The sequence below is a fragment of the Lampetra fluviatilis genome, chromosome 19 (assembly GCF_964198595.1).
Source record: "Lampetra fluviatilis chromosome 19, kcLamFluv1.1, whole genome shotgun sequence".
Lineage (NCBI taxonomy): Eukaryota > Metazoa > Chordata > Hyperoartia > Petromyzontiformes > Petromyzontidae > Lampetra > Lampetra fluviatilis.
The window spans coordinates 511,393-528,356 of NC_136293.1; the positions used below are offsets into that span (position 1 = coordinate 511,393).

General features: G+C 50.4%; 1 protein-coding gene across 7 annotated transcripts in view; it reads left to right on the top strand.

The window, feature by feature from the left end:
• Nucleotides 1-16,964, top strand: part of HERC2 (HECT and RLD domain containing E3 ubiquitin protein ligase 2) — a 165,255-nt gene that overhangs the window by 40,552 nt on the left and 107,739 nt on the right. For all 7 annotated transcript variants that reach the window (XM_078864785.1, XM_078864787.1, XM_078864788.1 and 4 more), the window contains 11 exons: nucleotides 758-913; nucleotides 1,596-1,781; nucleotides 2,481-2,657; nucleotides 3,173-3,276; nucleotides 5,222-5,372; nucleotides 7,409-7,623; nucleotides 7,938-8,070; nucleotides 13,103-13,227; nucleotides 14,241-14,436; nucleotides 15,418-15,644; nucleotides 16,505-16,675. In XM_078864785.1, coding sequence (XP_078720911.1) covers nucleotides 758-913; nucleotides 1,596-1,781; nucleotides 2,481-2,657; nucleotides 3,173-3,276; nucleotides 5,222-5,372; nucleotides 7,409-7,623; nucleotides 7,938-8,070; nucleotides 13,103-13,227; nucleotides 14,241-14,436; nucleotides 15,418-15,644; nucleotides 16,505-16,675 — 1,841 coding nt within the window. The remainder of the gene's footprint in view (nucleotides 1-757; nucleotides 914-1,595; nucleotides 1,782-2,480; nucleotides 2,658-3,172; nucleotides 3,277-5,221; nucleotides 5,373-7,408; nucleotides 7,624-7,937; nucleotides 8,071-13,102; nucleotides 13,228-14,240; nucleotides 14,437-15,417; nucleotides 15,645-16,504; nucleotides 16,676-16,964) is intronic.

The window sequence follows — 16,964 nt, forward strand, 5'->3', positions numbered from 1 at the left end:
TTGTACATCTTTTTACATTATTTACGTTGTTGCCTTTGTAATGTTTGCGAATGTTACCATCCTGGTCTCTTGAGTTCTCACCCGGTTAAACAAAATTAACATGAAACTTGAAACTAATTCCCTTCCACATGGCACGACCCAGGGTTTTGTACTGCATAAATGTGTAATTTTCTTAACACCTGTGTGTGTCAGTGGCTGGGAATGCCCTGTGCACGCTGTTGCTGCTGCTGCCGCCGTGTTCTGACACTCAAGTGTTTGGGATCGGGGAGTGCTGTCAATGTTCTTGGGGTGCTGATATGACGTGGCCCAGCGGTATTTCGCTCGCCACTTCTTGCATTGGTTTGGGGTTCGAATCCACCAGGATACCCTGGCTATTCCTGCACATCTGCTTCACAGAGTCCACCATTGTGTGCCTCCTCCTGAGAAACTACGGCAGACTGTCTATGTACGTGTTTATGTTGAACTTCTTTTGCACCATAAACGTAGCCACACTGGTATTTAGAGGCGCTGAGACACAGTGGCGCATTCCTTCGTGATGATAGCCTTGCGCCGTATGAATGGCGCGAGTACCAAGTGCAACGAGTTACAATTCAACTCGCTATTCTCCAGGAAGGCTTAACGGTGTCGGGCTCGTTCCCCAGCACCACGGGGCAGGGGTGGAGGGGGGCGGTCTGGGGGGGGCGCCTCGCTTGCGTCACACGGCGCCTCGCGTCACACGGCGCCTCGCGTGACTCGGCGCTGCCGTTCTTCTGCCCAGGACTGGAGCCCAGTGGCGCCGGCTCCCTGCTCAAGAAGTACATCGTGCTGATGTGCAGCCATGTGGCCGACGTGCTGCCCGTGGCCACCAGTGTGGCCCACTCCAGCAGCCGCCACTTCGCCGAGGTCTCGTACGTCCTGGAGAGCGACCTGTGTGGTACGCACCGTGCTACCGTGTCTCACAAGCGCGCGGCTTGGCGCTCGAGCAGGCTGTGTGCTGCGTGTGTTTTTTTGCTCCGTTGCTGAGCACAGACCCGAAATGTCAAACGGACGGCAACAAACAGAGGTATCAAAGTTTCATTGACAGTTTATTGCATTGAGTAGCATTATTATTGTAACAACTTGGGGGAAAAGAGATGATTGGAGGGAATTCCAGACTGGAGCAATGTGAGGGAAGACGCAGAGAGAAGTGTTATCACCTGCAGTGTGGTGAGTGATTGTGTGAGTGGGTGAGTATATGGGTGTGTGGGGAGCAGTGGCACAGTGGTTAGCGCACCACACGCACAGCTGTAGAGAGACATGGGGACACACTAATACATATACCATTCTAACGCGTGTAGTTGCCTGTAACATGGGTGTTATTTGTGTCTCCCGATGCCCACGCTTCATCGGGCTTTTATTCTCGCACACGACGCAACGTAATAATTCGCGCCATCGAGAAGCGTGGTCTTCACTCCCAGGCATCTTGGGTCCCGCCCAACCGGGCGAAAGAATCCCCAGAACGCGTGGGAATGGTTCCGGGTGGAGGAGCTGCGGGTGCCACCTCCTGCAGCTGTGTGCCCCGCCCGCGTGGGCGCTGACATGCGAGCGCTAACACGCGTGTGCGCCTTGTGCACCAGGTGTGCTCTTGCCGGAGCTGGTGCTCGGCGTCCTGCTGCTGCAGGTGAAGTCGCCGACGCTCGTGCAGGACGCCGGCGCCATCCCCGTGCTCGCCGGGCTGCTCGAGCATCTCGACCGCTTCAACGGCCTGGCGCCCGGCGCGGAGAAGGACGACCACGAGGACCTCGCCTGGCCCGGCATTTTGGGTGACGCCGCTTCCCCCGCTTGCCCTCGCGGAACGCGATTGCCCGCGGCCGACCATTTCCTCGTTTCCTTAAAGTCATTCAAGTGCGCCCGGCTGGAATTGCTTGCGTCACTCGATCACCGGCTGTTGCTCGAGCAGCCCTCCTTCAAGCCGATCTCTGTAGACCTCGGAGGCAAGCAGCAAATTAAGAGGGGGAACGGTAAATGTAAGATATAGGTTTTGCGGCCAATGGCATTATGTTGCCCAACACAAAAATTTGTGATGAAATTGACGCCCGTGTGCATAACGTAAACATACTGTTAGTCAACATTGTAACATTAGTTAACAATGTTAACATTGGTGGAAACCATGGGGTCCTATGGGAGGTGACACGTTTTCCGAAAAACGTTACTGTTAAACGAGGGACAACAGTATAGGATTACAGATCTCAGGCAAACGGTACCAGTTTTGACTGCCTTCCCGCTTGGCTGTCATTTCCTGCGGTTCTGTGCGAACACTCTGTGCATTATAAATGTTTCGAGATGCAATTTGCACCAATGACGAGATATAAAAATGAAACATGATTATTATGGCTTTGTATTGCCATCACTGTGGACCTAAGCGCCCCCCCTCTCTGTTAGCAAATTGTAGGCAGGCACCTTGATCAGGTTATGGTGCCCCACCTCAGTGCACACTCTGACTCTACCATCGTCTATTTCAGTGCCATGGTCGTTCCTGGTGCCGCTCAGCCCCCAGAACAGCGAGGAGGTAACGGTGATCCGCAAGTCAGATCTGGAGAACCACAACAAGGATGGTGGCCAGTGGGCCATCCTGCAGGGCCGCGTCTACGACGTCCTGCTTTTCCACGCACAGACACTGGTCGAGAACGGCCACCTGGGTGATTATTCTGCCTGTGCTCTGGGTCACGCTCCCATCACTGGGTTTGCAGGAGGGGTTTTCTTCTGTTCCACTGCTGCTCTCAAGGTCTGGAACTGGCTCTCTGGTGCTCTCCGATTGGTAATGGCACTCTGACTGAGGGCCATAGTCTTTACAATTTAAGTGGTACTTTTCTTAATTATGTTTTTTCCGACAGCAAGAGTACGGAAAGTTTGCTACTGCTCATCACATGAACTAAATCTAGGTATTTATATTTTTAAAGTAAGGTGTGATTGAAAGCACTTTCTAGATGGAGGACAGTCCACCATTGGTCGAGAAGATGGGGGAAGGCCTTGAGCCTGGATTGGAGCAGGAGCAGGAAGTCGGCGGCGATGCAGGGAATGTCATGCGGCAGCGGCAGAGAGGGAGTGGCCTCCTATTGGTGGAGGCTTTAAACAGAAGGCCTTGCTTGCTGGAGTTGAGAGCATACGGAGGGCAGAGACGATGAGTGGGGCTGTCTCGTGTCGTCCCATGCAGCCGAGTACGCGGGCGAGGAGCCTCTGGCTGCACTGGAGGCCGCTTTGCACTGTGAGGAGCTCAAGGAGACCATGCAGAGCTTCTGCGTGGGACCCTACCTGGACGTAAGCCCTTCGCTTGTCTGAACCACAGGAGGCCTGCAGGGAGCCCCATGGCAAAGGAAAACGTGTGTGAATTTCAAAGTGGGCGGTAGGGAGGCTGGCATAATAGTATCACTTGTGCCTCACAACAGGAATGTCCTGGGTTCGATTCCCGACAAGGGCGCCTCTCCGTTTGTTCCCTCTCCATTCTTCATGGATTTCCTCCATGTTCTCTGGTTTCACCCCCCCATAGCTAAGCACACACACTCACTGGAACGGGTATTGGCCAAATATTCCAATGCAAACAAAACTGACACTGCAAATTACTCAATTGGGATTGCACACAGCAGCATCACCTTTTTACTTCGAAAACTTGTCAGGACCCTCCAGAAAAAGTATCTTAAGACTCGGGGAGGCTGTTGACTAAACGAACGTAACAACAACAATGAAACTGGTTTCGAAGCTTTCGTGACTGCAGGAATTACTCTGTGGTTCTTTCGGTAAAGTCGCGTAGAAAAAATTGTAATTAAATAATAATAGAATACGACGTTTCGATTGCAACACAAGCAACCATCGTCGGGTACGAATGAAAGAGAAAACAAACCTAGTAAACTTAGAAATATAATGCCGCTATGGGCAGGAATTCCTGCCCATAGCGGCCAGAGGAGAGAATGGACTTGTAAACAAGCACGGTAGAAAGCAAATTTAGTAAAATTAGGAAGTGTAATGCAATGCAACACAGAGTCGGTTAGCACACAGTTAACGAATCTAGTTTGAACCACCTCTACGGGGAGGGTTTGACGTGCTTGTTTGTTTCACACTTAATTTCTAATTTAGCAATCTTTGGAAGAACGTAATCAACCAGGTGGGGTGTTGACTGTTGTGTTGGCCGACTCTGTGTTGTATTGCATCATATATCTAAGTTTACTAGGTTTGTTTTCTCATTCATTTGTACCTGATGATGGTTGCTTGTGTTGCCATCGAAACGTCGTATTCTATTATTATTTAATAAATTTCTACGTGACTTTACCGAAAGAACCAAAGAGTAACAACAATGAAACGATAATATCCCACACAAAAACTGACGCATGACATGCTGACCACGTTGAACAACATTCGGGGGTAATCTCCCTCCCCACTGCGTGTAGACTTGTGTAGGCACACAGCATGATGGGCGATGTTTTAAATTGTTTGTGGTAAGCACGCAAGCCCGGTGGTTTTGGGGGAGGGGGAGAAAAAAAATGAAGGCTCGATGCCCCAACTTGTGGTGATCTTTTGTCAAGGGGGGGGGCGGAGAGCTTTTTTTGTTATATATATATATGGGTGGGTGGGGGGTGAATAGGGGGCCTGGAAGAGGTAACCAAGGTTCTAAGGGGAGACCCGGGTGTGGGTGGGATGGATAAAGAACATGCTATAAATCATACTACATGCTACATACTACATACACGCAGCTTTATGGGTGGGGGTGAAAAACCTGCGCTCGATTTTGGGTCCATCTCATTGTGGCTGACAAGGGGGGGGTGGTCTGCCCCTCCTGTGTCCGCTCCCATCTCCCGGCCCTGGCCCTCTCCACCTTTCCTCTTTTGAAACTCCACAGGAAGGGGGACCCACCTGATCTTGAATTCTCATTCCTTCCCTTTAAGTTTGTGGGACAGGTGGTCAGGGCCCGCATGGGCTAGCAGGGGGTTGTGCCTCTGTTTTTATGAGGGGGGTTCATGGTCTTTCCAGTTAGCCAAGATGGTTCTTCTGGCTATGATATTAAAGTTTTGGAGTATGGCGTGTTTGTGTTTTGAAAGGGCACCTGGTTTTGATGGAGAGAGGTCAGTGCCGCATCTATCATTCAAGAAGGCCTAGATTTTCTGGTATAATTCTGGTGTTTTCAGGCATGAACTGAAAACATGTAGGTAGGATTGTGTTGTGCCTGGGGTGCTTGCCGGGTCGGTGTTGACCCGAACGCTGTTGTCAACAGCCGGAGCAAGACGTGGTGTCGTGCGCGGAGCTGGGCAGCATGCCGTCGCCTCTCGCCGACACGGAGAGAGCCCTGGGCCTGCTCCTGGGCCTGCACTCTGCCCACCTTGCTTGCAGCACCCCGCTGTCGGCCGTCGAGGTCGAATGTGCAGGTACGCGCCATACGCCAGCCGCACCCCGGGGGGATGGTCGCGACGCTGCGTGGCACGAAGACGCGGCTTGGCTACTCTTAACAGCAAACTCCTGAAATCCCCGCCTCGCAGTGAATTAATGGTATGCATCGATATCGTCACCGTCATCATCATTGGGATCATAACCATCACGTGGTGATACGTTAACTACCTCACCTGGTATACAGCAGGTCGTGGGTTCGATCCTGACCCCGATGCCTGTATATTTGGAGTTTGCATGTCTCTCTCCCTGTGATTGCGTGATTGAGTCCTCCACATTTAGAAACACGCCTTTAGAGTATTTGGCTGCTATACATTTACACGTGATAAGCCACTTTGTTGAGCTATTTTATGTTGCCAGGTCACTTTTCAAAAAGAGCTGTATAGCTTAATGGGCCTTACCTGGTAAAATAAAAGTAGTTTTTGTTCAGTAATGGTGAATGTTGTCCCACGGTATACTCAATACAATGACACATTTACACCATAGCCAAAATATACAAAAGTAAATAAAGCAGACAATACGCAACCTTCCAAATTATGTTCAGAATTTGCTTCTTTTGAAATTACGCAATCCTAGAAGGCCATGCGGCTGATGTGATGAGTAAAACATATTTTCTTATATTGTGGGTGGCAAGGTGGCACCATGGTAACACTCATCGCTCACAGAAAAGTGCCTGGGTTCGATTCCCAACTTCAGTACCTTTTTTTAAGTATGGAGTTTTTATATTTTCTCCCTGTATGCATGGGTTTCCTCAACGTTCTTTGGTTTCCCCACATAGCAAAAAAAAACAGAAAGTACAATGTAATTGGTATTATGCATACATCCCAATGCTTAAAATTACTTTAAGTTACTCAATTTGGATTACACAAAGAAAATCTCCCGCTGCTGCAAAAACTTGGCAAGACCTTCCTGAATAATTCTCGAGACTCGGTGAGGTTTTGCTGGATAAACACTCATAACAACAAAACAATAATAAAATGTATGATGTGGAGAGGGACAGATGTGTGAAGGAGGCGATGGGAAGGAGTTTTACACTAAAAGATACAAGGCACACGGGGTGGACAGTTGAGTCCCAATATTAAACCTGTCGCATTCAGTGGTATGCAATGGCCTTGTTTGCTAAAGTAGTCTTGTCTTTACTCTTTGGTTCTTTCGGTAAAGTCACGTAGGTAGAAATAAAATAAAAAAATCACAACGTTTCGATCGCAACACAAGCAATCCTCATCAGGTGGAACAACCACAGCAAGAAAAAATGCTGAAGTAGGCGAGAGAGCTGCTGTGGCAAGAGGTTATATAGGTAGGAAAGGAGGGAGGGGGGGGAGAGTATAGAGAGAGGGGGGGGGGTAGTGGAAGGGGGGGGGCTGCGTGAGCGTTAGGGGGAGAAGAAGTGAGGCGTGGGGGGGGGGAAGTAGGCGGGGCTAGAAGTGGGAAGCTGGGGACACGGGGGAAAGTAACTCAGAAAAATAGGCTAGTACCCGGCAGGTATGATGAAAACAACCACAACAAGTTAAGGCTTTACCTGGTTAATATCATCCTTCCAATGATTGTTCAATTTGTATCCATCTTCTCGGTTGAAGTTATGTCTTTGTTTATATATTTGGATGGCTTCATGAACAAACCTTTGATAGTAGCCCGAAGATTTGCAGAGTACCTTGATCTCGGAAATATCATGCGAAAATCGTGATTTGTTTTACTTTATTTTATTTTTACCTACGTGACTTTACCGAAGGAACCAAAGAGTATGGATTCCTGCAGTCACGAAAGCTTCAAATCAAGATTGGTCTTGTCTTGCCTGTGTTGTAAATCTTGCTCTTTGTCATTGTATCTATGTATGTTGAACTTATTTCGCACCATATGTAGTAATCGGATGTGTGGGGTTGTCTGCCTCCCATCATTTGTGTTTGGCAATGTAATTTATTTGGCTGTCTGTAGGCGGCCAGCACATACCCTTCCCATGTCCATGCCGTCGTGTCTCGTGGCTAACCTTTGACCTGCTGTCCCGCTACTGCTCCCTCAGAGTGGCTGCAGTCTCCGTTGTTCCGAGGCGGGCTGCAGACCAACCCCACTCGCTACAGCTACAATGAGGAGAAAGACGAAGACCACAGCAGCGCGCACGAGTCTCACCCTGCTGGCGCCGCCAAACTTAAGGCCCGCCGCCTCACGCTGCCTGATGCCTCGCAACCCTTCCTGCAGGCCCTGGCGGACAACGCCACCCACGACCACGCTGTCAAGGTGCCTGGGCTAACGTTGATGTCTGATTACCGGGTCGGCGCCACTGACATGGCTGGGGAGCACCACGCCAAAGAGCGGCACACAACTCCGCGTCCCCCGCGAGCAGCCTTCGAGGGCAAACGTGGTTCACGCTCATTGTGCTCTGAAGCCGGCAGCACGATTCACAACCTCGACGTCGACGGATAGTTGCTCCTCAAAACACATCCGTGCGAAAGAAGAAGCGATGAAAAACGAATGCCGTTCCTGCAAATGAATGCCATTGCTGTGTTTCCTCAACATCTTTGCTTTGTGGTCACGTGTGTGTGGATTTACAGGACTTCCTGTGCCACCTGGAACGCTTCCACAAGCAGAGCAACCTCATGACTCCGATCGCGTTCCCGGCTGAACATCCCGTCGAGGAGATTGGCCGATTGCTGCTCTGCTGCCTTCTCAAGCACCTGGACCTGGGTATACGCAGCAACCCTTGGACTTGCAGTGTTGTGATGAGACCCCCAACTCGGCTGCTTGTTTATTAAAACCCACAACATTTACAATTTGAGTACCATGACATTTCGCCGGTGATTACAACCAGCTTTATCAGGCGTTTTTCCAGGATTGTGAAGAAGTCTTCCTGTTTCGGTCTAAAATAGAGTAAAGGTGATGTCATCACCAACAAAACATCGTACTCAAATTGTAAATGTTGTGGGTTTACTCTCCAACACACCGGTGTGCTGAAGTTGTAAATAATTGGCATGCTTTGTTTAGGTGACAAACTTTACTAATTGATTGTGTCGGGTGGTGGTGGTTTAACAACACATTTATATTTACGTGATCTAACCCAAAAAAACCTTTTATGGACGAGCGGGAAGTACCCGGCGTTGCCCGGGCGAAAAAGGCACGCACACGCGCACATAGACTTACACAACAACAACTGCCATTCGCCACTAAGTGGCGGTGACGTCACCACGACGCTTGTGCCAGGCTATGTGCACCTTGAGGCCACTTGAAGTGTCGAACGCCCGCTGGCAGGAGGTCACGGGGCAGATCCAGGTGCCACGGGTCGACTGACTGAGATGACCGAGATGACTGGCTGATGCACCACCTGTGCCCCCTACTGTGCCAACTTGCTGTGCTTTAGCCACCCGGTGCTCCGCTCGTTGTTGTGAGCGTCGCTTCTCCGCCCTCCATTGTTGTTGGAGGGCGACTGCCTCCAACTGCCCAGTAGCGTCCTTCACGAGCCTCCTCCACAGAGGCCGATCTTGACACCGCTGGTAGCAGTCATCGGCAAGTCCACTCAGCTCCACGTCCTCCTGTACCACATCACTCCATCTCTTCTCTAGTCCGTACCATGCCCGTTTAGCCCCCTCGATCCGGCCGAACAAAAGCTGTTTAGGCATGCGGTGGCTGGGCATGCGGCCTACATGACCCAGCCAACGCAGCCTTGCCTGCCGGAGGAGCTCACCGATGGGACTTTGCCCAGATCTTTCAAGGATTTGTGAGCTCCTCACACAATCCAGCCTGGTTAAACCCAGGATGGATCGTAGGCAGGCCAGCCTAAATGTTTCCAACCGGCAAAAATGTTCCATTAGGGGGGGTCCACGTTTCGCAAGCGTAGAGAAGGGAGGGAATGACTTTGGCCGAGAAGGCGACAGACCAGGTAGCTTCCACACAGCGTTACGCAACCGATGAAAATATATTGCCGCTCGACTGATTCGGAGTGGGACCTCTGCGATTTAAACCGGAGCCGGTCATGAGCACACTGCCCAGGTATGGGAAACTCTCCGCTTTTTCTAGAACTACCCTATCACCAATTAGGAGTTGTGGGGGTGGAGTGTCCGATGGTTTAAAAGACCCAGGCAGGTGCTTAGTTTTGGTGGGGCTGATAGTAAGGCCCCACCTCTAAGTGGCAAGCTCCAGGTTCAGCAGCAGCGCCTCCAACGCCTTCTCTGAGTGAGCAGCAATTATCAGATCATTGGCATAAATAACATTGTTGAGCAATAGGGAGCCCTCGCTTGACCGCTCCCGGGCATCAATCAGCCTCCCATTGTATCTGTACCAGATGGAAATTCCTCCGGTACAGCTATTGAAGGCTTCAAGAACTATGTGGTCGAAATAGATGTTAAATAATGTGGGAGCCAGAGAACATCCCTGTCGCCACCCCAAGGTGTACAGGGAATGGCTCCGACTCCCGGCCACGTAGTTTTACCCTGGCCCGCTCAACATCATGAAGGTCCTTTATGATCGTGAGCAGCGGGTCAGGGACTCCGAAAGCACAAAGAACAACCCCAGAGCCCAGGCCTACTTGATGGTATCATAGGCCTGGACCAGGTCAATAAAACAGAGATGTAGGTCTTGTTGGAATTCTCTACACCTCTGCTGTAACAGACGGACAGAAAATATGGCATCTGTGCAGGACCGCCCTTTCCTGAAACTACATTGGGGCTCCGCAATCCTGTCCTCAGCGTGCCTAGCAAGGCGATGTTGAATAATCCTTGCCGGAACCTTTCCCGGCACACTGAGGAGTGAGATGCCCCGGTAGTTGTTCCAGTCCAATCCTGTGGAACCCATCCAGTGGTCCAGACTGTTGTTATGATGTCATATAGGGCAGTCTGTGCACAAACGCCACCCTTCCTCAGCATTTCGCTTGGGAGAGAATTAAAGAGTGATTTGTGATCGCGGGCCATTGAGGCAGACTCCATCTCCTCAGCAACCCGCGACATCCACCGATCCTTGCGGCGTCTCACGGATCTCCGAACCTCCGAGCGAAGGCTGCGGGTAAGCCTCCTCATTCTCCAACGTGGGATGCTGTAGCCGATGAGAGTGGGCCTGTCGCTTTTTCTCAGCCAGCCTGAACACCTCCTCTCTCAGCCAGAGTCTCTGGGGAGGTCTGGACCGTGTACCCAAAGCAGCCATTGCAGCTGCCTCAGTCAAAGTCCTAAACCTCGCCTATTTCCCCTCTGCATCAGGAGGATGATGCCAACCCCAGCTGCAAGCGATTGATGAAATTCTCGTTTGCAACTTTCATCAGCTAGCTAAGACCATGCCACTAAGGGTTTGAATGGGGTTCTGGGTGTACACCCACCACCGGAGTGGAAGAATGGCAGGCGCATCTTACAGATGACTAGTCGATGGTCAGAGGGCAGATCAGCTCCACGGTAGGTCCTGGTGTCAAGGACATGGGCTCGCATCCGCTGGTCCGTCACTATGTAGTCCAGCAGATGTTATGTGGATGCGCCGATGCCGGAAGAGCGTGTTGGTAATTACAAGCCCATGGGCTGCACAAAAATACAGCAGCCTCCTACCGTTATTATTGAGTTGATCTGGCCCATGCCTTCCAATCACTCCAGACCAGGTGCCAGCATCATGACCAACTCAGGCATTGAAGTCACCCAACAAGATGACTGTCCCGAGTGGCCACTTTAGCCAGCACCTGTGACAGGAGGGTCATAGAAGGCATCTGACTCATCGGCTTTGCCTGCATCCCTCCACGGATGTTCGTCTTCGGTGGGGGCATAAGTAACCACGACCACCACTCGCCTCTGGTTGATGGGAGGTGAGCCCAAAGTAGCCTGGGGCTTACAGTTTCCCACATCTCACCGCCACGCTCCCACGCCCCCTTCATTTTTTTGTTTAGAAGAAGAGCCACTCCCTGTTGTTTGGCAGTCTCCTGCCCCAAGAAAAGGACTGTCCACCCCTCATGGTGGCAGGAGCCAGAGCCGGTCCATCGGACCTCCTGAATACCACAGAGATCCAGGCGGTACCGGTCCAGCTCCCGACAAATGAGTGGCAGCCTCTCCTCCGCAGTGAGCGTTCGAACATTCCACGTGGCCACCCGCAGTGGTTTTTTGTTGTTTCTGGAGGAGCCCCGAGGGTGAAGATTCAATCTCCTGGCTCAGCCAATTGGGGTTTGGCCAGGAGACGTCATAGAAGCCTGTCCCCCCGGGGCCTCCGGCACAAGCTTATTTGTTACATTTGTATGTTTATATCGTAGTCTCGTGGTAATTCATTGATAGAGGTAGGAGACCTACACACACACGCATCGACTCGCACACACACATTGACTCGCACACAGACACATGGACTTACACACACACATCGACGCAAACGCACATCGACTCGCACGCACACATGGACTTAGACACATACATTATTATTTTAATATTTACTAACTACATTTTTTAATATTAGTTGTCTACACACACACTATAATTTTAATATTTCCTAACTAAATTTTTTCATGTTAGTTTTCTATCTACGTGAGTTTAGCGAAAGAAGCAAGAAAATAGTACCTACTTAACAGTGCTGTGGTGTGGCCTAGTCCCGTGCAGAGCCCCCGGCCTCGCTTAGATTGCCCATCCGGCCGAGGTGGCACCTTGGCAGGCTGGGCTGCTACCCCCCCCAACATCCCCCCGCCCGCTCTACAGTAATAGTACGTAAGCTCTATACTATTAGTATCTTCTGACCCTATAGTAGTAATTTCACACATTGGGGTGAGGGGGTGGAGAGGAAATCACACTTTAAAATGCAACTAAAAAAACACACGACTGAAGTCTTGTGTGTTTTTTTGGTTGCATTTTTAACGTGAATGAGAATTTCCCCCCCCCCCCCACCGAACCCTTGCGCGTCGCTAGGGGGCGCACATGCGCAGATGCGTACATCGCCGTGCTGGGAGGCGCAAATAATAAATAAATAACAATAAACGGCACTAAATGGCTAATTAAAGTACTTTAAAGGTGACGAACACGAAATCGGAATAGTGCTGGTTCACCACGGGGCTTATGCCGTTCTACCTGGGTACTTTTTTAAAACGTGAACCCCACGCTTTGCGAGCCAAATCCCTCGCAAGTGTCGGCCACACACAGACAGACAGACAAATAATTATTTTATAGGTAAGATATTGGTCATGAAAGCCCACGTGTTAAACTGCTAGTTTATTGCACTCTTTCTCATGAGGGCCTTGCCAGGTTTGTGTAGTCGGTGATATTGTTTTATGTAATTCTCGGTATCAACGACATAAAAAAAAAACAATCCCTTTGTTTATTGTATCATGACTGTTTAGTGAGCAAGGTTGCTGAGGCAGCCGCAGTTGAATTAAATGCAGCTGCTGGTATAGACATTATTATTGTTATTATTCCAGAATGATTGACCTTTTACCTTCAGCCTAACCTTCACACCTTGCTAACGTCGTGTTCCTTGTTTTTGTGATGCTGTCGGACAATGCTTGACTCATAACTGTACGCTTGCAAGTTAAAATCCAGATTGGGGTTCGACTCAGCCCATCAACCCTTCCTGGGGTTGAAAAAATAAATACCACTTTGTTGAAGTCACAACAGCAGTTGTCTCAAGGTGAACTGTACCCTTCTCAGGCAAATGGGATTTCCTCCCCAGCGCCGGGGCTTAGGGCAGGCGATGGCGTGAGCACTGCCCACTGCTCGTTTGACACTTTGTGTCACAAACTGTGCCTCATTCCTTGCCTGATTAGCAATGTGGCTTGTCACAGGGCACATGGCTCTGTCGGTGATCGAGCAACTTCCCACGTCAGACCCCAGCAAAGCGGCGAGGCTTCCCAAGCCCCTGGTGGATGTGTGCAGGGCGGTGTACCAGGCGAAGTGCACGCTTATCAAGGCGAGTCCTTCCACCCACCTTCTCACACCGATGACAAGCACCAGGAGCATTATTCTTGATACCAATTGCCTCGTTTGATTTTTGGACTGAGCTGCTGACACAAGAGGCAGCAGTTTTTTTCTGCCTTGTCACTTAGTGCCACTTAGTGAGCCCTCTCTGAGTTATGTTATAGCTTCGAATACGAGCACCAGGACCTTAAAATACACAGTCGAAACTGCCAGTGGAAGTCACACCAGCTGAAGGACAGCATCCATATCCATTGCCAGCCTCTATTATCCAGTGCTGACCTCATCTGCCTGACATCATGAACTGTCTGGCACTCTGCACGCTCATTGCCTTTTGGCAGATCCTTCCCCAAATCAAAGACAAATGGTCACAAAGGAGGCTCAGGACCCCTGTTTGAGATCCTCGGATTTATGTGCCCACTTCGGATTGAGTGGAAGCGACATTACATCGCAGAGTTTTGAGAGTTGTGTGAATTGGCTCCACAAATTGGCAGAGGAAAGCATATCAGTGTGGTTCTTTTGCTATTAAACACAGTTGCTGAGCACAGGCCCAAAACATATTGCAGCCAGCAACAAACAGCAGCACTATCAGGGTTATAATAGACAATAGTGTAATACGTTTCTTTTATTGAGCAAGGTTTTAAGAGCCTTGGGAAAATAGATGATTGGATGGAATTCTAAAGTGGGGCAGTGTGAGGGAATAAGCAGAATGACAAGTGAGGTGACCTGCAGTGCAGTGGTTGAACTCGGAACGGATGTAACATGGTAGAATGATTCTCCAACATGGGTGGAAGAATCAAGGAAGGAAAGGTCTCTGGAACAGTCCCTACTCTTGTAGCAATGGAAGAATGATGAGGAGGGCGACTGGACCGCCGGTGAGCAGGTCGCTGGAGCGACTCCGGTGAGCACTGGATCATCATTCGAGCTGTGATTTGCATTGCGTTCTCTCCCGTCCGGGTGAAGTGCGTTGACGTGAGAGCTGACCCCTCACTCCGCGCCTCTCTCCAGACGCACCAGGAGCAGGGCCGCTCCTACAAGGAGGTGTGCGCGCCGGTCACAGAGCGCTGCCGCTTCGTCTTCAACGAGCTGCGCCCAGCCGTCAGCACCGAGCTGTCGGTCACATCGCGCGTGCAGCTGCTGGGCTCGCTGTCACGCTGGCGCAAGATCGTGCAGACGCTCATCCGGCAGAGGCGTGCGCAGGCCGGTAAGCCCTGTGGTGGCAAGATGTTAACTATCTCGCCTGTAATACAGGAGGTCATGGGTTCCATCCCGACCCTGACGCCTGCTGTATATTTAGAGTTTGTATGTTATCTCTCCCCGCTTTTGCGTGGATTTTTATCCGAGGTCCTCCGGTTTTTGTCTCCACATTTAGAAATGTGCGTTTAGAGTGATTGGCTGCTGTAAATGTTCACATGATAAGCCACTTCGCTGAGCTATCATTTGTGGCAAGTTCGCTTCTGAAAAAGAGCTATATAGCTCAGGGGCCTTACCTGGTAAGATACAAAAAAAGTTTAGTTTAATAGTTTTTTAAAGAGTATGTTGAACTTCTTTCGCGCCGTACATAGCCAACCGGGCTAATCGGAGGGGCAGTTTCCAAGAGGCGTAGGGGAGAAAATTCGTTGTTGAATTTTGCCACTTGGCTGCGCCAGTGGGCCTCAACGTACGGACCACGGTCCGTAAGGCCGTGAGTCCAGAAAGGACGAGAACCTCCCCATTAGCGCGGTTGGCCAAGTACGCTGAACAAAATAAGTTCAACATCTACATGCAGCCTCATGTCTAGGGCCCACAGAGTTGAGTGTTCTACTTTGTGCGGCATGCTCATGGCAGAGCCACGAGTTCTGTTGTATAACAATTAAAAAATCACTTTGCAGGCTCTCACTTGGTATTCTTGAAAGGGATTTTATTGGCGTAATGGGGAGAAGGATGCGGTTTTCACAGAGTTAATGCCCGCTATTTAAGTACTGGAAGAGTAACGCTGGGATCCTGAATTTAAATCCAGGCAGTCGCCCACCACTAAGCAAAAAAGAGGTGCCCGGTGTTGAATGTTATGATCTGCCTCCTGCAGTCATTATAAAATACGCAGGTAATTTTGTCGGTGTTTAGTCAGAGTGTAATCGGCAAGTAATTGATTTTAATATCCAACTAAATTGACTTTGCTTACACGGCTGGCTTGTCCACGATTCAGTTTCCAAGAAGTCTGTAGATGAGGAGCAGCCCAAGGAGGAGCAGCCCAAGGAGGAGGAGCCGAAGGAAGGCGCTCCCAAAGAGGAGGAGGCGAAGGAGGAGGAGGAGGGGGGCCTGGGGGAAGGGCGGCTGGAGTACCCTGGGGCCGTCTGGGAAGGGGCACCTGCATCCTTGCAGGCCCTCCCCCTGGCCTCGCTGTCTGACCACGCCGCTGCGTTCGCTACCAGGGTACCTATCCCCACGCATTCACCACCGCACGTGTTGGACTCTTGCTCTCGGTTGGGCGGATACCCAAGACGCTTGGGAATGAGACCACCCTTTCTCAGCGGCGCCAATGGTTATGTTGACCTGTGTATTATATAGTTCTCCATCAAACTGAGACCCATATCTAACAGAGAGGGCTCCTTGCCCATAAACATCTGGCAGTTCAACATCATTGATTCAAGCGAGCCTGACTCAGCTGATGAAACGCTTCATTGAACTGGTGCTGCTGAAATTATGCATTCCCAGAAGGCCGTGCGGCTGATTGGGCGTGTACAAACATACTTGTGTGTATTATGTGGAGGTCCAGATATGTGAAGGTGTATTGTCTGCTTATTTACTCTGCTGGTAATAGCCCAGTGTTTTTCACGCAGGGAATGTGATTTCTCATTTCCCCCATTAAACCATTACCTACCCCTACACCCAGATTCCAAGCAAACCTTTGGTATACCTCTGCATAAAATGTAGGAGTACACCGTGGTGAGATGTTAACTACCTCGCCTGGTATACAGGAGGTAGTCTGTTCGATCCCAACCCTGACGCCCTGTATATTTGAAGTTTGCATGTTCTCCCCGTGGTCGTGTGGATTTTTCTCCATGTCCTCCGGTCTTTCCCTCCACATTTTAAACATGCGTTTAGAGTATTTGGCTGCTATAAATTTCCACGTGATAAGCCACTTGGTGATAGTGAGGTCGCTTCTGAAAAAGATCTACATAGCTCAGTGGGCCTTTCCTGGTAAAAAAAATAAAGATATATCTGGGTGATCCACCCATCATGCACCATAACGGCCACCGCCAACCATGTGAGCACTGTACCACCATCTCTAGGACAAGGGCGAGGCGATCACTCCGGGCCCGCCAAGGCAGCGCTGGGCGGTGCCGCAGCAGCAGGCGCTGGGAGCCAGTGACCAGGCCCTGCTGATGGGGAAGGTGGTGGAGCTGGTGCTGAAGGAGCAGCCCATGGACGTGGAGAAGCTCCGGCGCTGTCTCCTCAAGCAGGTTGGCACACAGTAGGCGCACCGCCAAAATGTTCTACCTCGGGGTGGGGGGCGGGACTTCTCCCAACGCGGTAAACCACTTCCACTGGCATTTGAATCCTTTCCCATTCTGATGACGTATACGTAAGAAAAATAAAATAACTTCATCGGTACGTTTTCTGACCTGAGGACGTACCGAGGCTCCCACAAGTTTGGCGCCAGCTGTCAGAGTGTGATTGTCTCTACGGTTATCTGCAGTGCATACAATGTCTTTAAAAACAACGAAGCTATGCCTCTCTTACAAAATTAAC